The sequence below is a fragment of the Rana temporaria genome, chromosome 13 (genome assembly GCF_905171775.1).
Source record: "Rana temporaria chromosome 13, aRanTem1.1, whole genome shotgun sequence".
NCBI classification, from domain to species: Eukaryota; Metazoa; Chordata; class Amphibia; order Anura; family Ranidae; genus Rana; species Rana temporaria.
This window is the reverse complement of record NC_053501.1, coordinates 81,285,396-81,305,266: the sequence shown is the minus strand read 5'-3', so window position 1 is coordinate 81,305,266 and position 19,871 is coordinate 81,285,396. Positions and strand designations below refer to the sequence as shown.

Here is a 19,871-nt window from a genome sequence, read left to right as displayed (position 1 = left end):
CCCCGACTCCGACTCCACAGCCCTGGTCATAAGCCTAGGGTTTTTACCAGACAAGAAACGGGAAGTGGGCTGTATTTACTGGCAGGAAAAAAAATAAAAAAAATTACTATCCAATGTTAAAACAAGGGCAGAGGATTTAATAAATGAAAAGTTGGAGAAAAAAAAAAATAAAAAAATTACTGAAAGACTCGCTTTAAGGGAAAGCTTTTAACAAGCAATTCTTATCCATAGCAAAAGGTTTTTGCAATAAATAACGTTCCCACTCGAACTACATTTTGATTTTACAAAAAACGCCAATGGAGATGTATGGGCTATGAGTTTATTGAGCAGCCTTATCCTACCAGTTCCCAAAGCCCTGCAAGGCCAATAAAAATGTATCAAAATACAAAAATGGTTTTTAGGAGTCTACACAGGCTGTGTTCAATAGATATGTATTTTGCATACAGAAGGAAGTTACAACTGAAATTGTTTTGAATAAAATTTTGGGGCAAAATATATATTATGGTTAACGCCAGCTTGCTTTGATGTGTTCAGATTTTCTGTAGTTTAAGGTTTATGTTAATCTTCTGCTTTTGCTTCCATTTCATCTGCATCATCATCTCCATCCACTTCTGCATTTTCCTTTTCAAGCCGCTCCAACTGTCGGGCAAGCTCCGTTTCATCTGTGTCTGTGACAACCTTGGGCTGAAAATGAAAGCTTTGTTTTAGTATTACACACCACTACAAAACTGCAGTACTAAATGTTTAGTCATTTAGCATATTATCATACCTTCATTAACCGCTTAAGGACCGCCTCCTGCACATATACAATCGGCAGAATGGCACGGCTGGGCACAAGCACATACAGGTACGTCCTCTTTAAAAACCCAGCCATGGGTCGCAAGCGCTCGCCCGCAACCTGGTCCGAAGCTATGGGACCAGCGGAACCTTCGCGATCGGTCCTCTGAGCTGAAGAACAGGGAGAGCCGTGTGTAAAACACAGCTTCCCCGTTCTTCACTGTGACGCTGTCATCGATCGTGTGTTCCCTTTTATAGGGAAACACAATCGATGACCTCACACCTACAGCCACACCCCCCTACAGTTAGAAACACAAATGAGGTCACACTTAACCCCTTCAGCTCCCCCTTGTGGTTAACTCTCAAACTGCAATTGTCATTTTCACAGTAAACAATGCATTTTTCACTGTGAAAATGACAATGGTCCCAAAAATGTGTCAAAATTGTCCGAAGTGTCTGCCATAAAGTCGCAGTCACGGGGGAAAAAAAAAAAAAAAAACACACGCTGATCGCCGCCATTAGTAGTAAAAAATAAAAAAAAAATATTAAAAATGCAATACAACTATCCCCTATTTTGTAAACGCTATAAATTTTGCGCAAACAAATCGATAAACGCTTATTGCGATTTTTTTTTACCAAAAATAGGTAGAATAATACGTATCGGCTTAAACTGAGGACATTTTTTTTTTTTTAATATATATTTTTGGGGGATATTTATTATAGCAAAAAAGGTAAAAAATATTGCATTTTTTTAAAAATTGTCGCTCTATTTTTTGTTTATAGCGCAAAAAATAAAAACCGCAGAGGTGATCAAATACCACCAAAAGAAAGCGCTATTTGTGGGGGAAAAAAAAAAAGGACGCCAATTGTTTGGGAGCCACGTCGCACGACCGCGCAATTGTCAGTTAAAACAACGCAGTGCCGAATCACAAAAACTGGCCAGGTCCTTTAGCTGCCTAAAGGTCCGGGTCTTAAGTGGTTAAAAGAGTACAAGGGAAAGAATGATAGTTCCCTGGGGCTGAAGCTTTGGCTTCAATGCTTTCTGGGTTGCTGATCCAGGAAAAAACAGAAATAAAGCATTCTGAAAATAATTTACAACACATGCTTGTTTTTGGGTCCGCGAATCAAGTTACAGACCGGTATCTAGCATGTTCTTTAGTAGTGCAACAATGGCAGGCTCCATAAATTTCCTTGTGTTAACCGAAACTGCCGGATTCTATATAAACACTTCATTTGAGAGCCAAGGAAACAGCCTACCTGTAAAATCCTTTTCATGGAGTACACCATGGGACACAGAGCCAGTCATTACATATTGGGTTAAGGGTCACCAGCGGTGATTGGACACTGGCACAACCAAAGCGTTCCCCTGCATATAACCCCTCCCATCAGGGAAGTACCTCAGTTTTGTAGCAAAGCAGTAAGGTTCCCATAAGAAGGGGGAGGGGGTATGTATAACAGGTAAGCTGTTATAAAAATCCTGGTTTTCTTTATCATACACCATGGGACACAGAGCCAGTCATTACATAGTGGGACGTCCCAGAGCAATGCTCAATGAAGGGTGGGAGACTCAGATCAAGCAGGCCGCTTACGGACAAGAAGCCCTAGACTGCTGCCTGCCAGCACACTACGCCTTAAGGCGGCATTCTCATGTCCTTTCACATCTACTTGATAGAATTTTGAAAATGTATGAACTGAAGACCAAGTTGCAGCTTTACAGATCTGAGCCATTGAAGCCTGGGGATGCACTGCTCATGAAGCACTCATTGCCCTGGTAGAGTGCGCCTCAACAGAAAGGAGTCCTGTTCTTTAAACCATAAGCAATAATTACTTGTCAAATCCACGAGAATAGGTGGATTTTGATGCCGCTTGTCCCTTGGGACCATCTGGCAAAATAAACAAAACCTGTTTTACGTATCTGAACGGTTGCCTGCAGATGCATCTTTACTGCTCTCACTACATCTAGAGAGTGCAATAACTTTTCCTCCGCTGTCCGCGGATCAGGAAAAAAGGAAGGCAGAATATCTTGATTCAAATTAAATGCCGACACCAACTTTGGTAAAAAGGTAGGATGGGGTCGTAGAACAATCTTGTCCTTGTGACAAATTAAAAAAAAAGGCTCTTTACAAGAAATAGCTGTTAATTCCGATACTCTCCTAGCAGAAGAGATAGCAATGAAAAAGGCCAATTTCCTGCTTAGAAGGATCAAAGGAATATGGCGAATAGGTTCAAAAGGTTGCTTTTGCAACACTGACAATACCAAATTTAAATCCCATGGGCACAAGGGAGACTTGACTGGCAGATGGATCCGCAGTACCCCCGTAATGAAAGCCTGAACTAGGGAATGAGATGCCAGCGGTCTTTGAAAGAGGACCGATGGAGCCGATATTTGACCCTTGATGGTACGAATAGCTAATTTCATATCCACTCCACTCTAACTGGCAAAAGTCGAGACTCCTACTTATGTCATACTTCTGAGGATTCCATCTTCTAGTTTCACACGAGGAAACATATGCCTTTCAGACTCTATAGTAGATAAGCCTGGAGGCTGGCTTTCTAGCATTGAGTATAGAAAGAACTGGACCCGAGATCCCTTGTTTCTTCAAAATGTGGGTCTCAGTAGCCAGACCATCAAATTTAGCTTTTGTAAGGATGGAACACTGGACCCTGCGACAGCAGGTCATGACGAAGGTCTTCCTACCGCCATCTTTACGATCTCGGCGCACCAGGGTCTTCTGTGCCAATTTAGGGCCACTAGGCTTACTGGAATTCCCTCCTTCTTGATCCTGCAAAGTAGCCTTTGTAAGACGGCGATAGGAGGAAATGTATAGATCAGTGAGAACCGATTCCAGGGAATTATTAGAGCATCCGATCCGTAGGCCAGAGGATCTCTCGTCCTGGATACAAAATTGTCCAACTTCCTGTTGAACCTGGAAGCTAGCAGGTCTACATCCGGAGTGCTCCATTTCTGAAAGACCTCGGGGTGGAGAGACCACTCTTCTGGTAACAGCTGCTGGTGACTCAGATAGTCCGCTTGTCAGTTTTCTACCCCTGGAATGAAGATTGCAGAGAGACAAGGAACTGATCTTCTGCCCATGCCAAAATCCGATTCACCTCCTGAGCACCCTGATTGCGGGTGCCTCCTTGATGCAAGCTACTGCAGTAGCATTGGTCGGATTGAATCCAAACAGGGTGGCCCTGTAACATGTGTGTCCAGGTTCTGAGGGCTAGATATACTGCTTGAATATGTTGATGGGCAGGCTCTCTTCGGTCTTGGCCCAGATTCCCTGGTCCGAAGCTTCTTCTAACACTACTCCCTAGCCCGATAGGCTGGCATCCATAGACACCACCTTCCAGGTGACTGGGAGAAAAGATTTTTCTTTCTGCAAGTTCTTGGTTTTTAACCACCAACTAAAGCTTTGGCGCACCTGTGAAGACAGGCACATCGGTCAAGATACTGCCTTGAAGTAGTCTCGAATGACTGTGGCAGAAATACCCTGCTTTGGGCTGTGTCTATTATGCCCAAATACTCTACCCTTCTTTGTGCTTGTAGGGAGGACTTTTGTAGGTTTACGATCCATCCTAAATGCTCCAGGTACTTTACTGTAGTGAGCACAGCGTGATCTAATCCTGCCACTGACCGATATATCACAAGTAGATTTTCTAGATAGGCTGTTACCGCTATGCCCTGTGTCCTCAGATTTGCCAACAGAGGAGCTAGCACTTTTGTAAATACCGGGGCGCGGTAGCCACACCAAAAGGGCAGAGCCACAAACAAAATGTGTCAATGTTCCACCGCGAACCTTACATTTTTGGTGAGCGGGATTTATAGGCACAAGTAAATATGCGTCCTTGATGTCTATAGACGCCATAAATTCTCTGCCTTGTAAGGGGGCGACCACGTATCGAATATTTTCCATTCGGAAATGACGAATGTTCAGAAACGGATTTGGAGATCTTAGATCCAGGACGGGTCCGACGTCTCCATTTGGTTTTGGAATCACAAAGAGGTTTGATTAAAAACATATACCTTGCTCTTTTAGGGGTACTTTGTGATCACCCCTTGAGACAGCAAGTGATCCAATCCTTTGAAGAAGGATCCTCTTTAGTGGATCCTTGGAGAGCCTTGCACTTCGGAACCGAGAAGATGGGATCTCTCGAAATTCCAGTTTGTACCCTAGGGATACTACCCACTTGTCCTGGATTTCTGTCTGCCATGCCACTGAAAAATGCCGGAGCTGTCCCCCCACTCAGGCGAGCGGGAGCACCTCTTCATAAAGAGGCTTTGGAGTCTTGCTAGTTAGCTTTTGAACCCCACGGCTTCTTATTCTTCTGGGCCTGGTTTTCTTTAGCCTGTGTGGCTGGCTGAAATTGCCGTCGCCACTGGCTGGAGGCAGATCTTCCCGGAGCCGGGGAGAGAGAACAATTAAAACAAGGACGCATGTTTTTCTTCTTCTCTGGCAACAGAGTGGTCTTACTACTCGATATCTTTTGGATATATTTTTCCAAATCATCCCCAAAGAGGTGTTTCAACATGGAAGGGGAAACTGGCTAAAAGTCTTTTGCATGGGGCTTCTGCTGACCAAAGCTTTAGCCAAAGAGTCCTGCACATATGCACCAGCTGGAGCGTAAGGAGAGATGCCTGTTGGATAAAATCCCTAATGGCATCCACTGTGAAACATAAGGCCCTAGGCATATTCTCCCAAAATTTTATCTGCTCCGAAAGGCAGATCTTTTATTCCGTTTCACCTGGTCCTTTAAAGACCTGACACAAACCAACCGCTGCCACAGCAGGTTGAATTACTGCGCCCGCCAGGAGAAAGGAAGACCTTAATAAGGATTCCAACTTCTTTTCAGAAGGATATTTAAATACCTGGGCATTGTCCACCGGACAAGTTAGGCTTTTATTTACACAAGAAATGGCTGCATCCACATCAGACAGACTTCACTTCTTGTAAAACTTCTCCACAGGAAAAAGAACGTCAAACTCCCTAGGAGGAGAAAAATGCTTATGTGGGTGTGTTTCCAGTCTGCGTAAATCAGATTCTCCAATAAAGGATGAATCGGAAAGGCACAAGCAGCCTGTGAGGATTTTAATGAACCCAGAGAAGAGACAGGTGTTTCAGTTAACTCAGCAGAGGGTAATCTGAATGTAGAGCGTACCGCTTCAGCATTACATTGCACCTGTAACTTCAGAAGCAGACAAAGGTTCCTTCAATATTACTGATCTCTCCGAGTCCTCATCCTCCTTAGATCTTTCTGCTAGAAGAAGATCTAACAGAAGGAGATCTGCTTCGCTTTTTGTCCTTTTCTGAGGACTTTGCTATTAGCGCAGCGATTCTCCCTTCTAAGTTGTCCAGTCGTCAGAGAGTCCTTAGTGACGAATGCAGGCACAGGCACCACAGGAGAGGCTGCTACTCCAGATAGAAGAAATGGCTCATCCTGTACAAGTGCATCCGATCTCACAAGAGAGGAAGGTACTGAGCAGGCATGGCTAAAGCCCCCTGTCTTAGGCGGCGATGCTTTGTTTTTAGTCCCCAAACTTCTTCTTTGGGAAGACAGATTACCAAGCAAAGCCATGGTACCAACAAATGCATATACTACTGTGCCAGTTTAGCAATCTACATATAAGTATGCAACTAATAACACAATTTCATGCAAGAGTAGGTGTATTATCTTGGGAGTGCTCAGCCAACCACATGGAGACCTTGCGTGCCCTTACGCTGCTGTGTCCCTTCAAGGAAAGCTCCAGGCATGCAAGGCTTTTCTTATTACTTCCTGCCTGCGTTTGCCCTCTGAACCTCGTGCGCATGCCTTCTCACAGGCCCGCCCCCCCACCTCGCAGTGCCGATAGCATAAAGCGTGCACGCACAACCTAGGGGTAATGGCGGTACTTAGAACGTGAGGAAAATCCCCCTGATACCTGCCTGAGAGGAGGAGGAAGGCAGCCATTCATGGCAGAGCTTCTGCAGCAGAAGGAATGTGCTGTTTGTAGGTACTGACACTGCTCTAAAGCATGGTGAGTGAAACTCCGCTCTTTACTCCCCCCAGTGGTGGCCAGGAAAAAGACACCTACTCTAAAATAGGAAAGGTCCTTAAAGCAGTGGTTCACCCTCCATAACAACTTTTTAGCAGAACATGAGGCATAGTAGCGTGAGCTACAGTATGCCTGTCTTTATTTTTTTAGTCCCGTAACTCACTGTGCAATCGTAGACACAAGATTCCGACTCCCCGCGGGGAATGGGCGTTCCTATGGAGAGGGAAGGTGATTGACGGCCGGCTCTGGCACGTCACGCTCCCCGAAGACAGCCGGAACAGGTCTCGGCTCTTCACGGCGCTATACGGCGCCTGCGCACAGACTATGCGCAGGCGCCGTGAAGCGCCAAGTCCTATTTCGGGTATTTCCGGAGAAGCGTGACGTGCCAGAGCTGGCCGTCAATCACCTTCCCTCTCCATAGGAACGCCCATTCCCCGAGGGGGGGTCGGAATCTTGTGTCTACGATTGCACTGTGAGTACGGGACTAAAAAAAATAAAGACCGGCATACTGTAGCTCGCGCTACTATGCCTCATGTTATGCTAGAGGAATTTTTTTTTTTTTTATTAATAGGGTGAACCCCCGCTTTAAGATTAAAACTTAGGACTCTTTCCTGGTTTACCTTTTGCCAAGCAGGACCAATCTTCCCCCAGCACGGCGGGGTATGCATGCCAACCTTCAGGGATATGGGTTCCTACTTAAAGGAGACCTCTTCCCTGGGCCTTGTAAAAGACTCTGCCAGGACTTTTAGCGCAATAGCAAAAGTGCTGGACCCTAGAGCCCAGTCCTCCGAAGAGAGACATTAAAGACGACACCTCGTCCATGAGGCCCGGATACCATCCAGTTTTGGCGTAACATTTTAGGCATCTTGGATGGACCCGAAAGTGTAGCTCTTTTACCCCCTAGGGGTTTCTTTGGCAGAGCTTCCTTTAGCACATCCTAATCGCGTCCAACACCTTAGACACTGGCAAAATAACTGAGGTACTTCCCTGATGGGAGGGTTATATTGAGGGGAACCCTCTTCGATTGGTTGTGCCAGTGTCCAATCACCGCTGGTGACCCTTAACCCATTATGTAATGACTGGCTCTGTGTCCCGTGGTGTACGATAAAGAAATCAGTTTATTCTCATTCTCAATATTTTCAGCCAAATTCCACAATGCATTTTAAAGCTCTGTTTAATGTCAATGCACTCATTCCTAGTGTAGAATTACAAAAAGTCTGAAACTAGAGATAAGCGACTTGTTCAGCCAAATACGAACTGAGATTATTTCAAGCCAATAGAGCAATGCGATTAAATCCTTATTGGCCATCTCGCTTGCTCTCAAATCACCAACTGGCAAAAAAGCAAGAGTGTGATTACGACCTCTTCATGTGGAAAGTTTGAACAAGGTCTAAGGATGGTAAATACATTACACAAGGCTGGTGGCCAACAAGCTCAATTTTGTCTCATACTAGAAAACCATCTTCCTGCTACCTTCAGAGTCTCCCAGGTGTCTTACAATTTGCAGGAGACATACACTTGCCAAATCGCACATGAAACTGCAACTGGTCAAACACTTAGGCAACAGCTGTTGTATACATTGTCTCTGCAATCTGTCATTGAGGCCTGTAAACGCCATCAGAGTGGTCTCTCCCGTGTCTCCTGCTTGCATGATCACATTAAAATATCCAAAAGTGGGTGAAATTCTATAAAAATACTGCATATTTCTATCCATATTGTTTTTATGCTGCTAGTATGGAAAAGTTTGGTATTAATCCAATGCTCCTTTTTTGTTCAAGTATGCATCATTAAGTTTACAGCACATCATACCTCCATCTGGACATTAAATACACCCCTTTTCTCCTCAATTCTCTCTTTGATTACTGACATTGCTTGATTGAGCACAGAAAGACCTTCAGTCCGTTCCAAAGTTGTTGTAGTCATCACATACCGAGGAGGCGCAATCAAATTTATCTAAATGGAGCAAAAAAAAAAAAAAAAAAAAAAAAAAAGACAATTATACACATCCATTATATACACGCACACACCATCACAGCATTTAAAGAGTCTGAGCACCTCATTAACTTTATCAGAATACACTACAGCTTAAAATGTAAAAGATAAAAAGGATTTCTGCCTGGAAGCACTAGAGTATGGCCCTTTTCACACTGGGCGTTTTTCGAGCGAAGCCTTATCTGCAATCCCAATGTGCTGGTAAAGCACCTCTAAGACCCTAACGTTTTAGGATGTTTTTGCAGTGCCTCAGTGTGAAAGGGTAAGGCGTTTTTTTCAGCGCCCAAAAGCTGCTCCAAAGATGCTGCTTGCAGGACTCAGTGTAAAAAGGGTCCATTGAGATGGGGGGAGGAGGAGGAGGAGGAAAAAGGAGGAGGAAAAAGGAGGAGGAGGAGGAAAAAGGAGGAGGAGGAGGAAAAAGGAGGAAAGAGGAGGAGGAAAAAGGAGGAAAGAGGAGGAGGAAAAAGGAGGAAAGAGGAGGAGGAAAAAGGAGGAAAGAGGAGGAGGAAAAAGGAGGAGGAGGAGGAAAGAGGAGGAGGAAAAAGGAGGAGGAGGAGGAGGAAAGAGGAGGAGGAAGGAGGAGGAAAGAGGAGGAGGAAAAAGGAGGAGGAGGAGGAGGAGGAGGAGGAGGAGGAGGAGGAGGAGGAGGAGGAGGAGGAAAAAGGAGGAGGAGGAGGAAAAAGGAGGAGGAGGAGGAAAAAGGAGGAGGAGGAGGAGGAGGAGGAAAAGGAAAAAGGAGGAGGAGGAGGAGGAGGAGGAGGAGGAGGAAAAGGAAAAAGGAGGAGGAGGAGGAGGAGGAAAAGGAAAAAGGAGGAGGAGGAGGAGGAAAAGGAAAAAGGAGGAGGAGGAGGAGGAGGAGGAGGAGGAAAAAGGAGGAGGAGGAAAAAGGAGGAGGAGGAAAGAGGAGGAGGAAAAAGGAGGAGGAGGAAAAAGGAGGAGGAGGAGGAAAGAGGAGGAGGAAAAAGGAGGAGGAAAGGAGGAGGAGGAGGAGGAGGAGGAGGAGGAGGAGGAGGAGGAGGAGGAGGAGGAGGAGGAAAAAGGAGGAGGAGGAGGAGGAGGAGGAAAAAGGAGGAGGAGGAGGAGGAGGAGGAGGAGGAGGAGGAGGAGGAGGAGGAGGAGGAGGAGGAGGAGGAAAAGGAAAAAGGAGGAGGAGGAGGAGGAAAAGGAAAAAGGAGGAGGAGGAGGAGGAAAAGGAGGAGGAGGAGGAGGAGGAGGAGGAGGAGGAGGAGGAGGAAGGAGGAGGAGGAGGAGGAGGAAAAAGGAGGAGGAGGAAAAAGGAGGAGGAGGAGGAGGAGGAAAAAGGAGGAGGAGGAAAAAGGAGGAGGAGGAGGAGGAGGAGGAGGAGGAGGAGGAAAAAGGAGGAGGAGGAGGAGGAGGAGGAAAAAGGAGGAGGAGGAGGAGGAGGAGGAAAAAGGAGGAGGAGGAGGAGGAGGAGGAAAAAGGAGGAGGAGGAGGAGGAAAAAGGAGGAGGAGGAGGAGGAAAAAGGAGGAGGAGGAGGAGGAGGAGGAGAAGGAGGAGGAGGAGGAGGAGGAGGAGGAGGAGGAGGAGGAGGAGGAGGAGGAGGAGGAGGAGGAGGAGGAGGAGGAGGAGGAGGAGACAGAAGACTTTTTTTTTTTTACATACTGTCACCAGTCAGTTTTCCTGATCACTGCTGCACCAGTTCCATTACGATGCTGTACTGCATGGGTGACAGTATGTAAAAGAAATGAAAAAAAAAAAAAATTATAACTCGCCATGCCCCTTACTAAACACATCGGACTGCCTACTCTGGTTCATTCAGGGAATATTTGTACTGTGGCTGCATTTTTGAGCCTCAAGAAATGTATATCTGAAAATTGATCAGTTTTGATGGGCCATCTACAGTATCTCACAAAAGAGAGAATACCCCTCACATTTTTGTAGTTATATTATACCTTTTCATACTGAAGAAATTACACTTTGTTACAATGTAAAATAGTGAGTGTACAGCTTATATATCAGTGTAAATTTGCTGCCCCCTCAAACTAACTCACCACACAGCCAGTACACCCTTAAGTGAAAATGTTTAAAAAGGGGCATAAAGTGTCAATATTTTGTGTGGCCACCATTATTTGCCAGCACTGCCTTAACCCTCTTGGGCATGGAGTTCACCAAAGCTTCACAGGTTGCCACTGCAATCCTCTTCCACAACGACATCGCAGAGCTGGTGGATGTTAGAGACCTTGCGCTACTCCACCTCTGTTCGAGGATGCCCCACAGATGCAATTATTTTTTTCATATCTTTAGAGTTCTTTGCCATGAGGTGCCATGTTGAACTTTCAATGACCAGTACAAGAGTGATAACTTAGGGGTGTACTCACTTTTGCTGCCAGCGGTTTAGACAATGTGTGTGTGTGTGGAGTTATTTTGAGGGGACCGCAAATTTACACTGTTATACAAGCTGTACACTCACCACTCACCACTCACATGGTAGCAAAGTGTAATTTCTTCAGTGTTGTCACAAGAAAAGATATCATAAAATACTTACAAAAATGTGAGCTCAGAGTAACTCACTTTTTTGAGATACTGTATATAAACCAGTTTATGGACTCTAACTTTCCTAAAGAATGATTTGGGTTATTGTCCAAGAAATTTTGCATTATACAGTTTGGCTTAAAATGTATGGAGGAAGATTTATTTGCAGAAGGTTATAAGAGAAACAAAGAAAAACATGCATTAAAAAAAAAAAAAAGTCTTATTTGTTTTGCTAAATAAAACATCAGTGATTAAATACCATTGAAAGAAAGTTTTATTTGTGTGAAAGAAATTTATAAAAAAAAAACAATATGGATACAGTGCAGCAGGACCGCACAATTGTCATTCAGAAAAGTTACAGCGCTGCAAGCTAAAAATTGGCCCTAGTATGTGTATGTATGAATGTGAGTTAGGGAACTTAGATTGCAAGACGCTTGAGTGCAGGAAATAAAAAGTGAAGGTAAAATATATATATAAAGCTTGGCATAAATTGTCAGTGCTATAAAAATGGCAGTAATAAAATATTGGTTCAGTACTATATGTAAACCAATCTATGAAGACAATGTGCTTCAGGTTTGGAGATTATGGGCACTGCCTACAGTGCCAAGATGCTTGATTTCACCATTTAACCTGTAAAAAAAAAAAAAAAAAAAAAAAAAAACCACATGACAGCTGCAAACTTGACAAAAACAAGCATTATTCCTTTTGTAAAAATAGAAGATCAGCATCAGATTATTTGTTTCCAAAAGTACCAGTAGAGGAGAAATGTAAAATAGCCAATTATGTAACAAAAAGCAAAGTCAGTGTTTAAAACCACAAAGCATTGTACGAAATAAACAGAACAAAGCCTTGGTTGATGATACAAGCTGAATAGTAAACATACAATTACTCAACAACAGAAATGTGACGAATTACAATGAAACATGTTTTTATATGAAAGACAGCCTTACCTTTATTGGCATATTTTCTGTAGAACAGCCAAGTCCCGCTCTTAGTGCATCTTTCACTGCATCAATGCCTTCATACCCATAGCAAGCCACTTCAATATCTGAAACAAAAAAAATAATAATAATAATTTAAGGCTCTAGCCCACGCAAACCAAGATGCGCAGTTGAGGAATGTGAATTGTTGCATTAGTTTTGACGAACCAATTTTGCCCCATCATCCTCTTAAGTGTACTACTGCATTTCTCTAATGTGCCAAATAGACAAACTTTTCTGTACCATTATTTGGAGCAGATGGTGATTTTTTTTGTGTGTGAGGTCACACTACAAATTTTGTGAGCCCTTGTGGCAAGTCAAAAAATCCCACGTGCCACAAGTTTTGCCAGCACAATATGGATCCTTCATGGATTGCAGTCCAAAAAAATATTTTATTGCAGAGAGATCACGTCACAAAAGAATAAAAGAATGCAATGGTTTGGAGCCATGCAGGACCCCTTCGTCAAGCATGCAACCACATGCCCGACATAGGGGTCCTGCATGGTTTAGAAAGGTTGCACTTATTCTTTTGTGATCTCTCTGCAATAAAAGGTTTGGACTGCAATCTATGAATATCCATGGTGTGCTGGCGAATATGCATATTGACTTGTGCCAAGTGGTACGTGAGATTTTTTGAGCGACTGTTGAGAAAATACGATTTTTTTGTACTCACCGTAAAATCCTTTTTTCTGAAATCCATGGACGCACACAGCTCCTTATATTCTTGACTTGTGGGTTATGTTCCGTCTATTAGGAGAGGACTAGGCACACGTTACACATTTAAAACATGTGACTTTAGCAAAGCTGAACAGCCCTGCCCAGGGGGTGGTCCCTCTGGTCATAACCCCTCACACTGCAACCAGCAGCTCAGTTCGTCAAAAAAAAAAAAAGGGGAGGAGAGGTGTGTGCTGTGCCTGTCCATGGACTTCAGAGAAAAGGATTTTACGGTGAGTACAAAAAAAAAATCCCATTTTCTCTTTCGTCCATGGATGGACACGGCTCCTTATATTCTTGACTTGTGGGACGTCCCCAAGCAGTGTCAGACCATTTTCACCCCCAAACAGAGCTCCTCAACGGAGGAGTTGCAACTTCAAACAGCCGCCTGCAAAACCTTGCGGCCAAGGCAAGCATCCGAAGACATCAACACATCAACCTTGTAAAAATTGAGAAAGTGTGAACGGACGACCAGGTCGCCGCCTTACACACCTGTGAGACAGGCGCTTGATGTCGGAAAGCCCAGGAGGCACCAATTGCCCTGGTCGAATGCGCCGTGACAGGAAAGGGAGGCACCCGCCCCTTAAGAGCATAGGCCTGGATAACGGTCTGCCTGATCCACCGAGAAATGGTGGCCGACGAGATCGCCAGGCCTTTCTGCAGACCAGACACCGAGTCTGACCTCCGGAACGAACCTGTAGCAGACAGGTACAGTGCCTTGCGAAAGTATTCGGCCCCCTTGAACTTTGCAACCTTTTGCCACATTTCAGGCTTCAAACAAAGATATAAAACTATTTTTTTTTTTGAAAAATCAACAAGTGGGACACAATCATGAAGTGGAACGAAATTTATTAGATATTTCAAACTTTAATAAAAAACTGAAAAATTGGGCGTGCAAAATTATTCAGCCCCCTTAAGTTAATACTTTGTAGCGCCACCTTTTGCTGCAATTACAGTTGTAAGTCGCTTGGGGTATGTCTCTATCAGTTTTGCACGTCGAGTGACTGAATTTTTGCCCATTCCTCCTTGCAAAACAGCTCAAGCTCAGTGAGGTTGGATGGAGAGTGTTTTTTTTTTTCAGTTTTCCACAGATTCTCGATTGGATTCAGGTCTGGACTTTGACTTGGCCATTCTAACACCTGGATATGTTTATTTGTGAACCGTTCCATTGTAGATTTTGCTTTTATGTTTTGGACCATTGTCTTGTTGGAAGTCAAATCTCCGTCCCGGTCTTTTGCAGACTCCATCATGTTTTCTTCCAGAATGGTCCTGTATTTGCTTCATCCATCTTCCCATCAATTTTAACCATCTTCCCTGTCCCTGCTGAAGAAAAGCAGGCCCAGACCATGATGCTGCCACCACCATGTTTGACAGTGGGGGTGGTGTGTTCAGGGTGATGAGCTGTTGTTTTTCCTATAAACATAACGTTTTGCATTGTTGCCAAAAAGTTTGATTTTGGTTTCATCTGACCAGAGCACCTTCTTCCACATGTTTGGTGTGTCTCCCAGGTGGCTTGTGGCAAACTTTAAACACTTTATGGATATCTTTAAGAAATGGCTTTCTTCTTGCCACTCTTCCATAAAGGCCAGATTTGTGCAGTATACGACTGATTGTTGTCCTATGGAGAGTCTCCCACCTCAGCTGTAGATCTCTGCAGTTCATCCAGAGTGATCATGGGCCTCTTGGCTGCATCTCTGATCAGTCTTCTCCTTGTATGAGCTGAAAGTTTAGAGGGACGGCCAGGTCTTCGTAGATTTGCAGTGGTCTGATACTCCTTCCATTTCAATATTATCGCTTGCACAGTGCTCCTTGGGATGTTTAAAGCTTGGGAAATCTTTGCATCCAAATCCGGCTTTAAACTTCAACAGTATCTCGGACCTGCCTGGTGTGTTCCTTGTTCTTCATGATGCTCTCTGTGCTTTAAAACGGACCTCTGAGACTATCACAGTGCAGGTGTATTTATACGGAGACTTGATTACACACAGGTGGATTCCATTTATCATCATTAGTCATTTAGGAGCACGTACCATGTTTAAAGTATGTAAACGCAGCCTCTCTGGGATGCAACGGCCGAGGACACAAAGATGGAAGTACAATGTCCTCATTCAGGTGGAAGGCCGAAACTACCTTCGGAAGGAAGGCTGCGGGGGTAACAGCGCTTTGTCGTTGGAGGAGCAAACATGGCTTAAGATCATAGTTCTGGTTTGTTGCCCCTTTTGATATTTTTCAAACAAAAGGCGCAGGGTTGGCAGAAGCTTCCTTTATCCTTGATGGGCAGAGTTAACCTTATAAAGATGAAAAGACTCCAGGTTATCTTGTATTTTTTGAGGAATGCTCCGGTCTGGATACCGAAGTCCTTCTTTAAGAAACTAGACAGTATCACCAGTTGGTTCCTCTGGGCACCTAAAATGCCTAGAGTAGGATTAAAGGTCCTGCGGAAGCCGTGGGGGCAGGCGCTGCCTGACTGGCGTAAGTACTACTTAGCCGGTCAAATGGTTTTTGTGCATAGATGGTTGATCTCGAATGCGGGGGGACTCGGCTACTGTGCTGGAGGCGGCTCACTTGGGTTCCCTACTAGTCCCTTCGTTTGGCTATTCATAGGGGGAATGGTCGGGATCTCCCTCTTACAGATTCTATGAAGGCTACTGTTAAGGCTTGGGAGGAGGTGGTGACACTAGCTTGTCCAAGTTAGAAGGGGTTTTCCCCTTCAACTCCCCTGTGGATGAATCTGAAGCTGCGGCAGTTCTATAAGTTTGATGACGCTATGGGGTGGGCATCTAAAGGGGTTAAATTGCTTAATGATATTACTCGAGATGGGGTACTTTTGACATTCGACCAATTGAAGGCCAAACACGATCTTCCTAACGCACAATTTTTTCGATATCTCAGGCAGAGGCATGCATTTCAGACCCAGTTTGGGACGGAGAGTGTTGAATCTTTCCCTTCTAGAATGGAGGATTTGCTTATGACAAAAGACCTGCCCAAGACCCCGTCAGTGACATATAAAGAACCATTTAAAATTAGTCCCAAGGCCTTGCTCAAGTGCAGAGAGTGGTGGGAGGCGGAGGTTCCGGGTATACAGGGGGAGGAGTGGGATGACACGTGGGACCGTCCATTTCAATACTTGGTGGCTGCTAGGGACCGGCTTATTCAGTTTAAGTTCTTACATAGAGTATTATACCCCTGCCAGGTTGGCTTCGATATATCCATTGGTGCCCTCCGTGTTGGAGGTGTACGTTTGCTCCGGCAGACACGCATCATACATTTTGGGGCTGCTCCCAGATCCAGCAGTTTTGGACTGGGGTCACCTCTTGTATAGCGGAAGTTCTGGGAGTACAGATTCCACAGGAAGTTAGTGTATGTCTGCTCGAGGAGGTGGTCCCGTCAAGGGCTCACAGAACTTTACTTCGTATCTTACTATTCTATGGGAAAAAGGCTATTTTACTTAAATGGAAGAGTCTGGGGGCTCCTGAAGTTGCTTTCTGGAAGGGGCTGGTAAATGCCATGATTCCATACTATAAGGCGACGTACTTGTCTCTGGGTTGTAGTGGGAAATTTGAGAACGTTTGGAGGGCTTGGTACAAATCTGATTTAACAGTGGGGTAAGCTGAGACAGATCCCTGATACAAGAAGGTTCCTGAAGTATATTTGTCTTTCTTTTAGTCCGGGTGGTTCAAGGTCGGGTTCAAGGGGTGGTATCTGTCACATTGGGGAGGAAGAGGCTTTTATTTCATTTGGTTGATGTTACGGAGGGATGGGGCTAGGTTATGACTGCTGGGGCTAGGTTATGACTGCTATCTGTGATGGAAAGGATTCTATGTTAGTATGTAGTCGGTTGACCGTTAGGTATGCTTGGTGTTGTGCCAAGAAATGTATATTTTGTAATGTCTTTAAAAAAAAAAAAAAAAAATCATAGTTCTGGACTTTACAGTCAAAGGTTTGTAGCATATCAGAATTCGCATAACAAAAGGGCTTGTCTCCAGGCCACCTGGTGTGCTATAAGCTTCAAAGAGAGGAGAAGGAATGGCTTGGCATTATCCGATTGGACAGGCAAGTGTGGGTGGTTATGGGCGAGGGGAATGAATGTTAAAAGCACATACCGAAGAGTAAGCCTTCCCTTGTCCACTTTTGGTTCTGGGCATGCTCATGTGAGCCTTTGGCTCGTTCCCTTTCACCATACAGAACTCAGCTGATGAAACCATGTGCGATAAGTATCTGATGTTCTTTTGTATATATACCCTGCTGCTTAACTACTTGCAGTCGGGGCCATAGACAAATGACAGCACATTTATACAGTAATCAGTGCATATTTATAGCACCGATTGCTGTATAAATGTGAATGGTCCCAAAAATGTGTCCGATGTGTGTGCTATAATGTCGCAGTCCCAATAAAAAAAAAAAAAAAAAAAAAGAAGAAGGACACACACACACCACTATACGCTTATTGCGATATTTTTTTTACCAAAAATATGAATACATATCGGCCTAAACTGAGAAAAAAAAAATTGGGATATTTATTATAGCAAAAAGTAAAAAATATGTTTTTCTTCAAAATTGTCGCTCTTTTTTTGTTTATAGCAAACAATAAAAAAAAAATAAAAAAACATGCAGAGGTGATCATATACCACCAAAAGAAAGCCATTTGTGGGGGAAAAAAAAAAAATGGATGTCAGTTGTTTGGGAGACACGTCGCATGACCGCGCAATTGTCGGTTAAAGCGACGCAGTGCCGAAAGCTGAAATTTCGCCTGGGCAGGAAGGGGGTATATGTGCCCAGTAAGCAAGTGGTTAATGTATGATGTTAGACTTTGTGGGAAGAAAATGAAAGATTATTTTTGCTAGCAGCAGTGTGTGTGTCTTAATAGACTAGCTAATTATAGGTGTAGACCAATCAATCCATTTATGCAATAGATAGAGGGAATCCGTAAACATCTTTCGGGTTAATCCATTTAGTTTAGATTTGTTAGCCTTGTATATTTCAGCAGTTACTTCAGTCCTTATGGAGGACAAACCCTTCTGACCAATATAATGGCAACTAGAAAGGCAACTTTCTGAGAGAGCGTCAAGAGGAATTTTCCTGATGTTCTCAAAGGGAGGTTCCTGAAGTACCGAGAGCACCCGATTCAAATCCCACGGAGGAAGTGGTGGTCTAAATTGGGGGAAACGCATGTCGGACCCCCTGCACAAACACACTTACCAGTAAATGAGCCACCAGGGGTCTTTGGAAGAAGACAGCCAAGGCTGAAATCTGCCCCCTAATAGTGCTTAAGGCAAGCTTCTAATCCACCCCGCGCTGTAAAAACCGAGAAACCGATTATGCCCTCTGGTGCCAATCCATCTCTTCAGAGATGTAGGCCCTCCAGGTGCGATAGTACATCTTCCGGGAAGATGACTTCCGGGCCCTCAGCATGGTGGAGATAACTGAATCCGACAGACCACGGTCCCTTAGTACCTGGCTTTCAATAGCCATGCCGTTAAAGCCAGCGACTGTAAAGCAGAATAAAGTATGGGGCCTTGTGGCAGGAGGTCCTCCCGCAGTGGACGACGCCAGGGAGCGTCCGCCACCAGGCACACAAGGTCGGCGTACCAGGGGCGCCGGGGCAATTAGGATCACCGGAATCCCCTTGGCCTCCACTCTGCGGAGCAGATGAGGAAGCAACTTCAGTGGGGGGGAAAGGCATACATTAGCCGATACTGACCCCCATGAAGCCACCGTATCTGCCCAGGGATCTCTGGACCCGGCCACAAACCGACACCTTGTGATTGAGTCAAGAAGCCAGGAGATCCACATCTGGCGTGCCCCATCTCCTGCAAAGGAGTTGAAACACCACCGGGTGTAGCGACCACTCCCATTGGTCCAGCATCTGGCGACTTAGTCCTCCTGCCAGTTTTCTACACCCGGAATGGAAACAGCCGATAGAGCCTGTTTTCATTCCGGGCGTGGGAAACCGACAGGCGGACTATCCAAGTCCTTTCAGCCCACCTTAGGATGTGAGTGACCTCCAAAGCCGCAGCCGAACACCTTGTTCCTCCTTGATGGTTGACATATGCCACCGCTGTGGCGTTGTTCGACTAGATCCATCCTGATAGGACGCCCTTGAAGCCTCTGCGACCACTTGAGGAGGCATAACCTGATCGCCCGAAGTTCCGGGATGTTGATCGGCAGGTGGGATTCTTCAGGAGTCCAGGACTCGCAAGCAGAAACGGAGAGACGACCAGTTGGGGGAAGGCAACAATTTTATCGCAGACTGGAGTGTCTAACTTGTCCAAAGGGAGAAAAAAAAAAAAAATCACCTCCGGGGAATCCAGAATCAACCCCAGGTATTCCAGGTTGAATACCCAAAGTCTCGGAGGGTTTGGCTGGCTATAGACACGTCCTCCTCCAATTCTGAGCTTGAAGCAGCTCTCAGAAGATCATCCAAGCGCAACGACCACTGAACTAACTGATTTCATCCTGAATTTCCGAACCTTCTTTGGGACCACAAACAGAATTGAGTAGAATCCCTGAAACGTTTCCTGCAGCGGTACCGCTATGATTACTTCGCACTTCAGGAAGTCCTGTTTGGTGGACAAGAGAGAAATTGTACCCAGAGGAGACAACTTCGCAAACCCACCGGTCGGAAAGCAGGGAAGCCCACCAAGCTGCAAACTTGCAAAGACGTCCCCCCACCCAAGAGTGGGGTGGGGGCAAAACAGAGGCCCTGGAGATTAAAGGGGCTGCATCCAGAGTGGCATCACAGACAAACACAAGGCCCTGAACCAACTGGTCAGCCAGTGTCATGCATTCTGGAGGAAGCCGATGTTCGACTGCTGGATGCAATGCTTTAGCCTATTCAGTGAGTGTCTGGGACACCAAAGTTGCAGCCAGTATAGGCCGCAAG

At 45.0% G+C, this 19,871-nt stretch overlaps 1 protein-coding gene across 1 annotated transcript in view; it reads right to left on the bottom strand.

Moving 5' to 3' along the window:
* Positions 1–273: 273 nt before the first annotated feature.
* The window catches only part of EIF2S1 (eukaryotic translation initiation factor 2 subunit alpha), a 63,842-nt gene continuing 44,244 nt past the window's right edge, over positions 274–19,871 (bottom strand). Inside the window, exons 6-8 of the mRNA XM_040333912.1 lie at positions 12,248–12,345; positions 8,621–8,764; positions 274–684 (exon numbers count right to left, since the gene is read on the bottom strand). Coding sequence (XP_040189846.1) covers positions 559–684; positions 8,621–8,764; positions 12,248–12,345 — 368 coding nt within the window. The 3' untranslated portion in view covers positions 274–558. The remainder of the gene's footprint in view (positions 685–8,620; positions 8,765–12,247; positions 12,346–19,871) is intronic.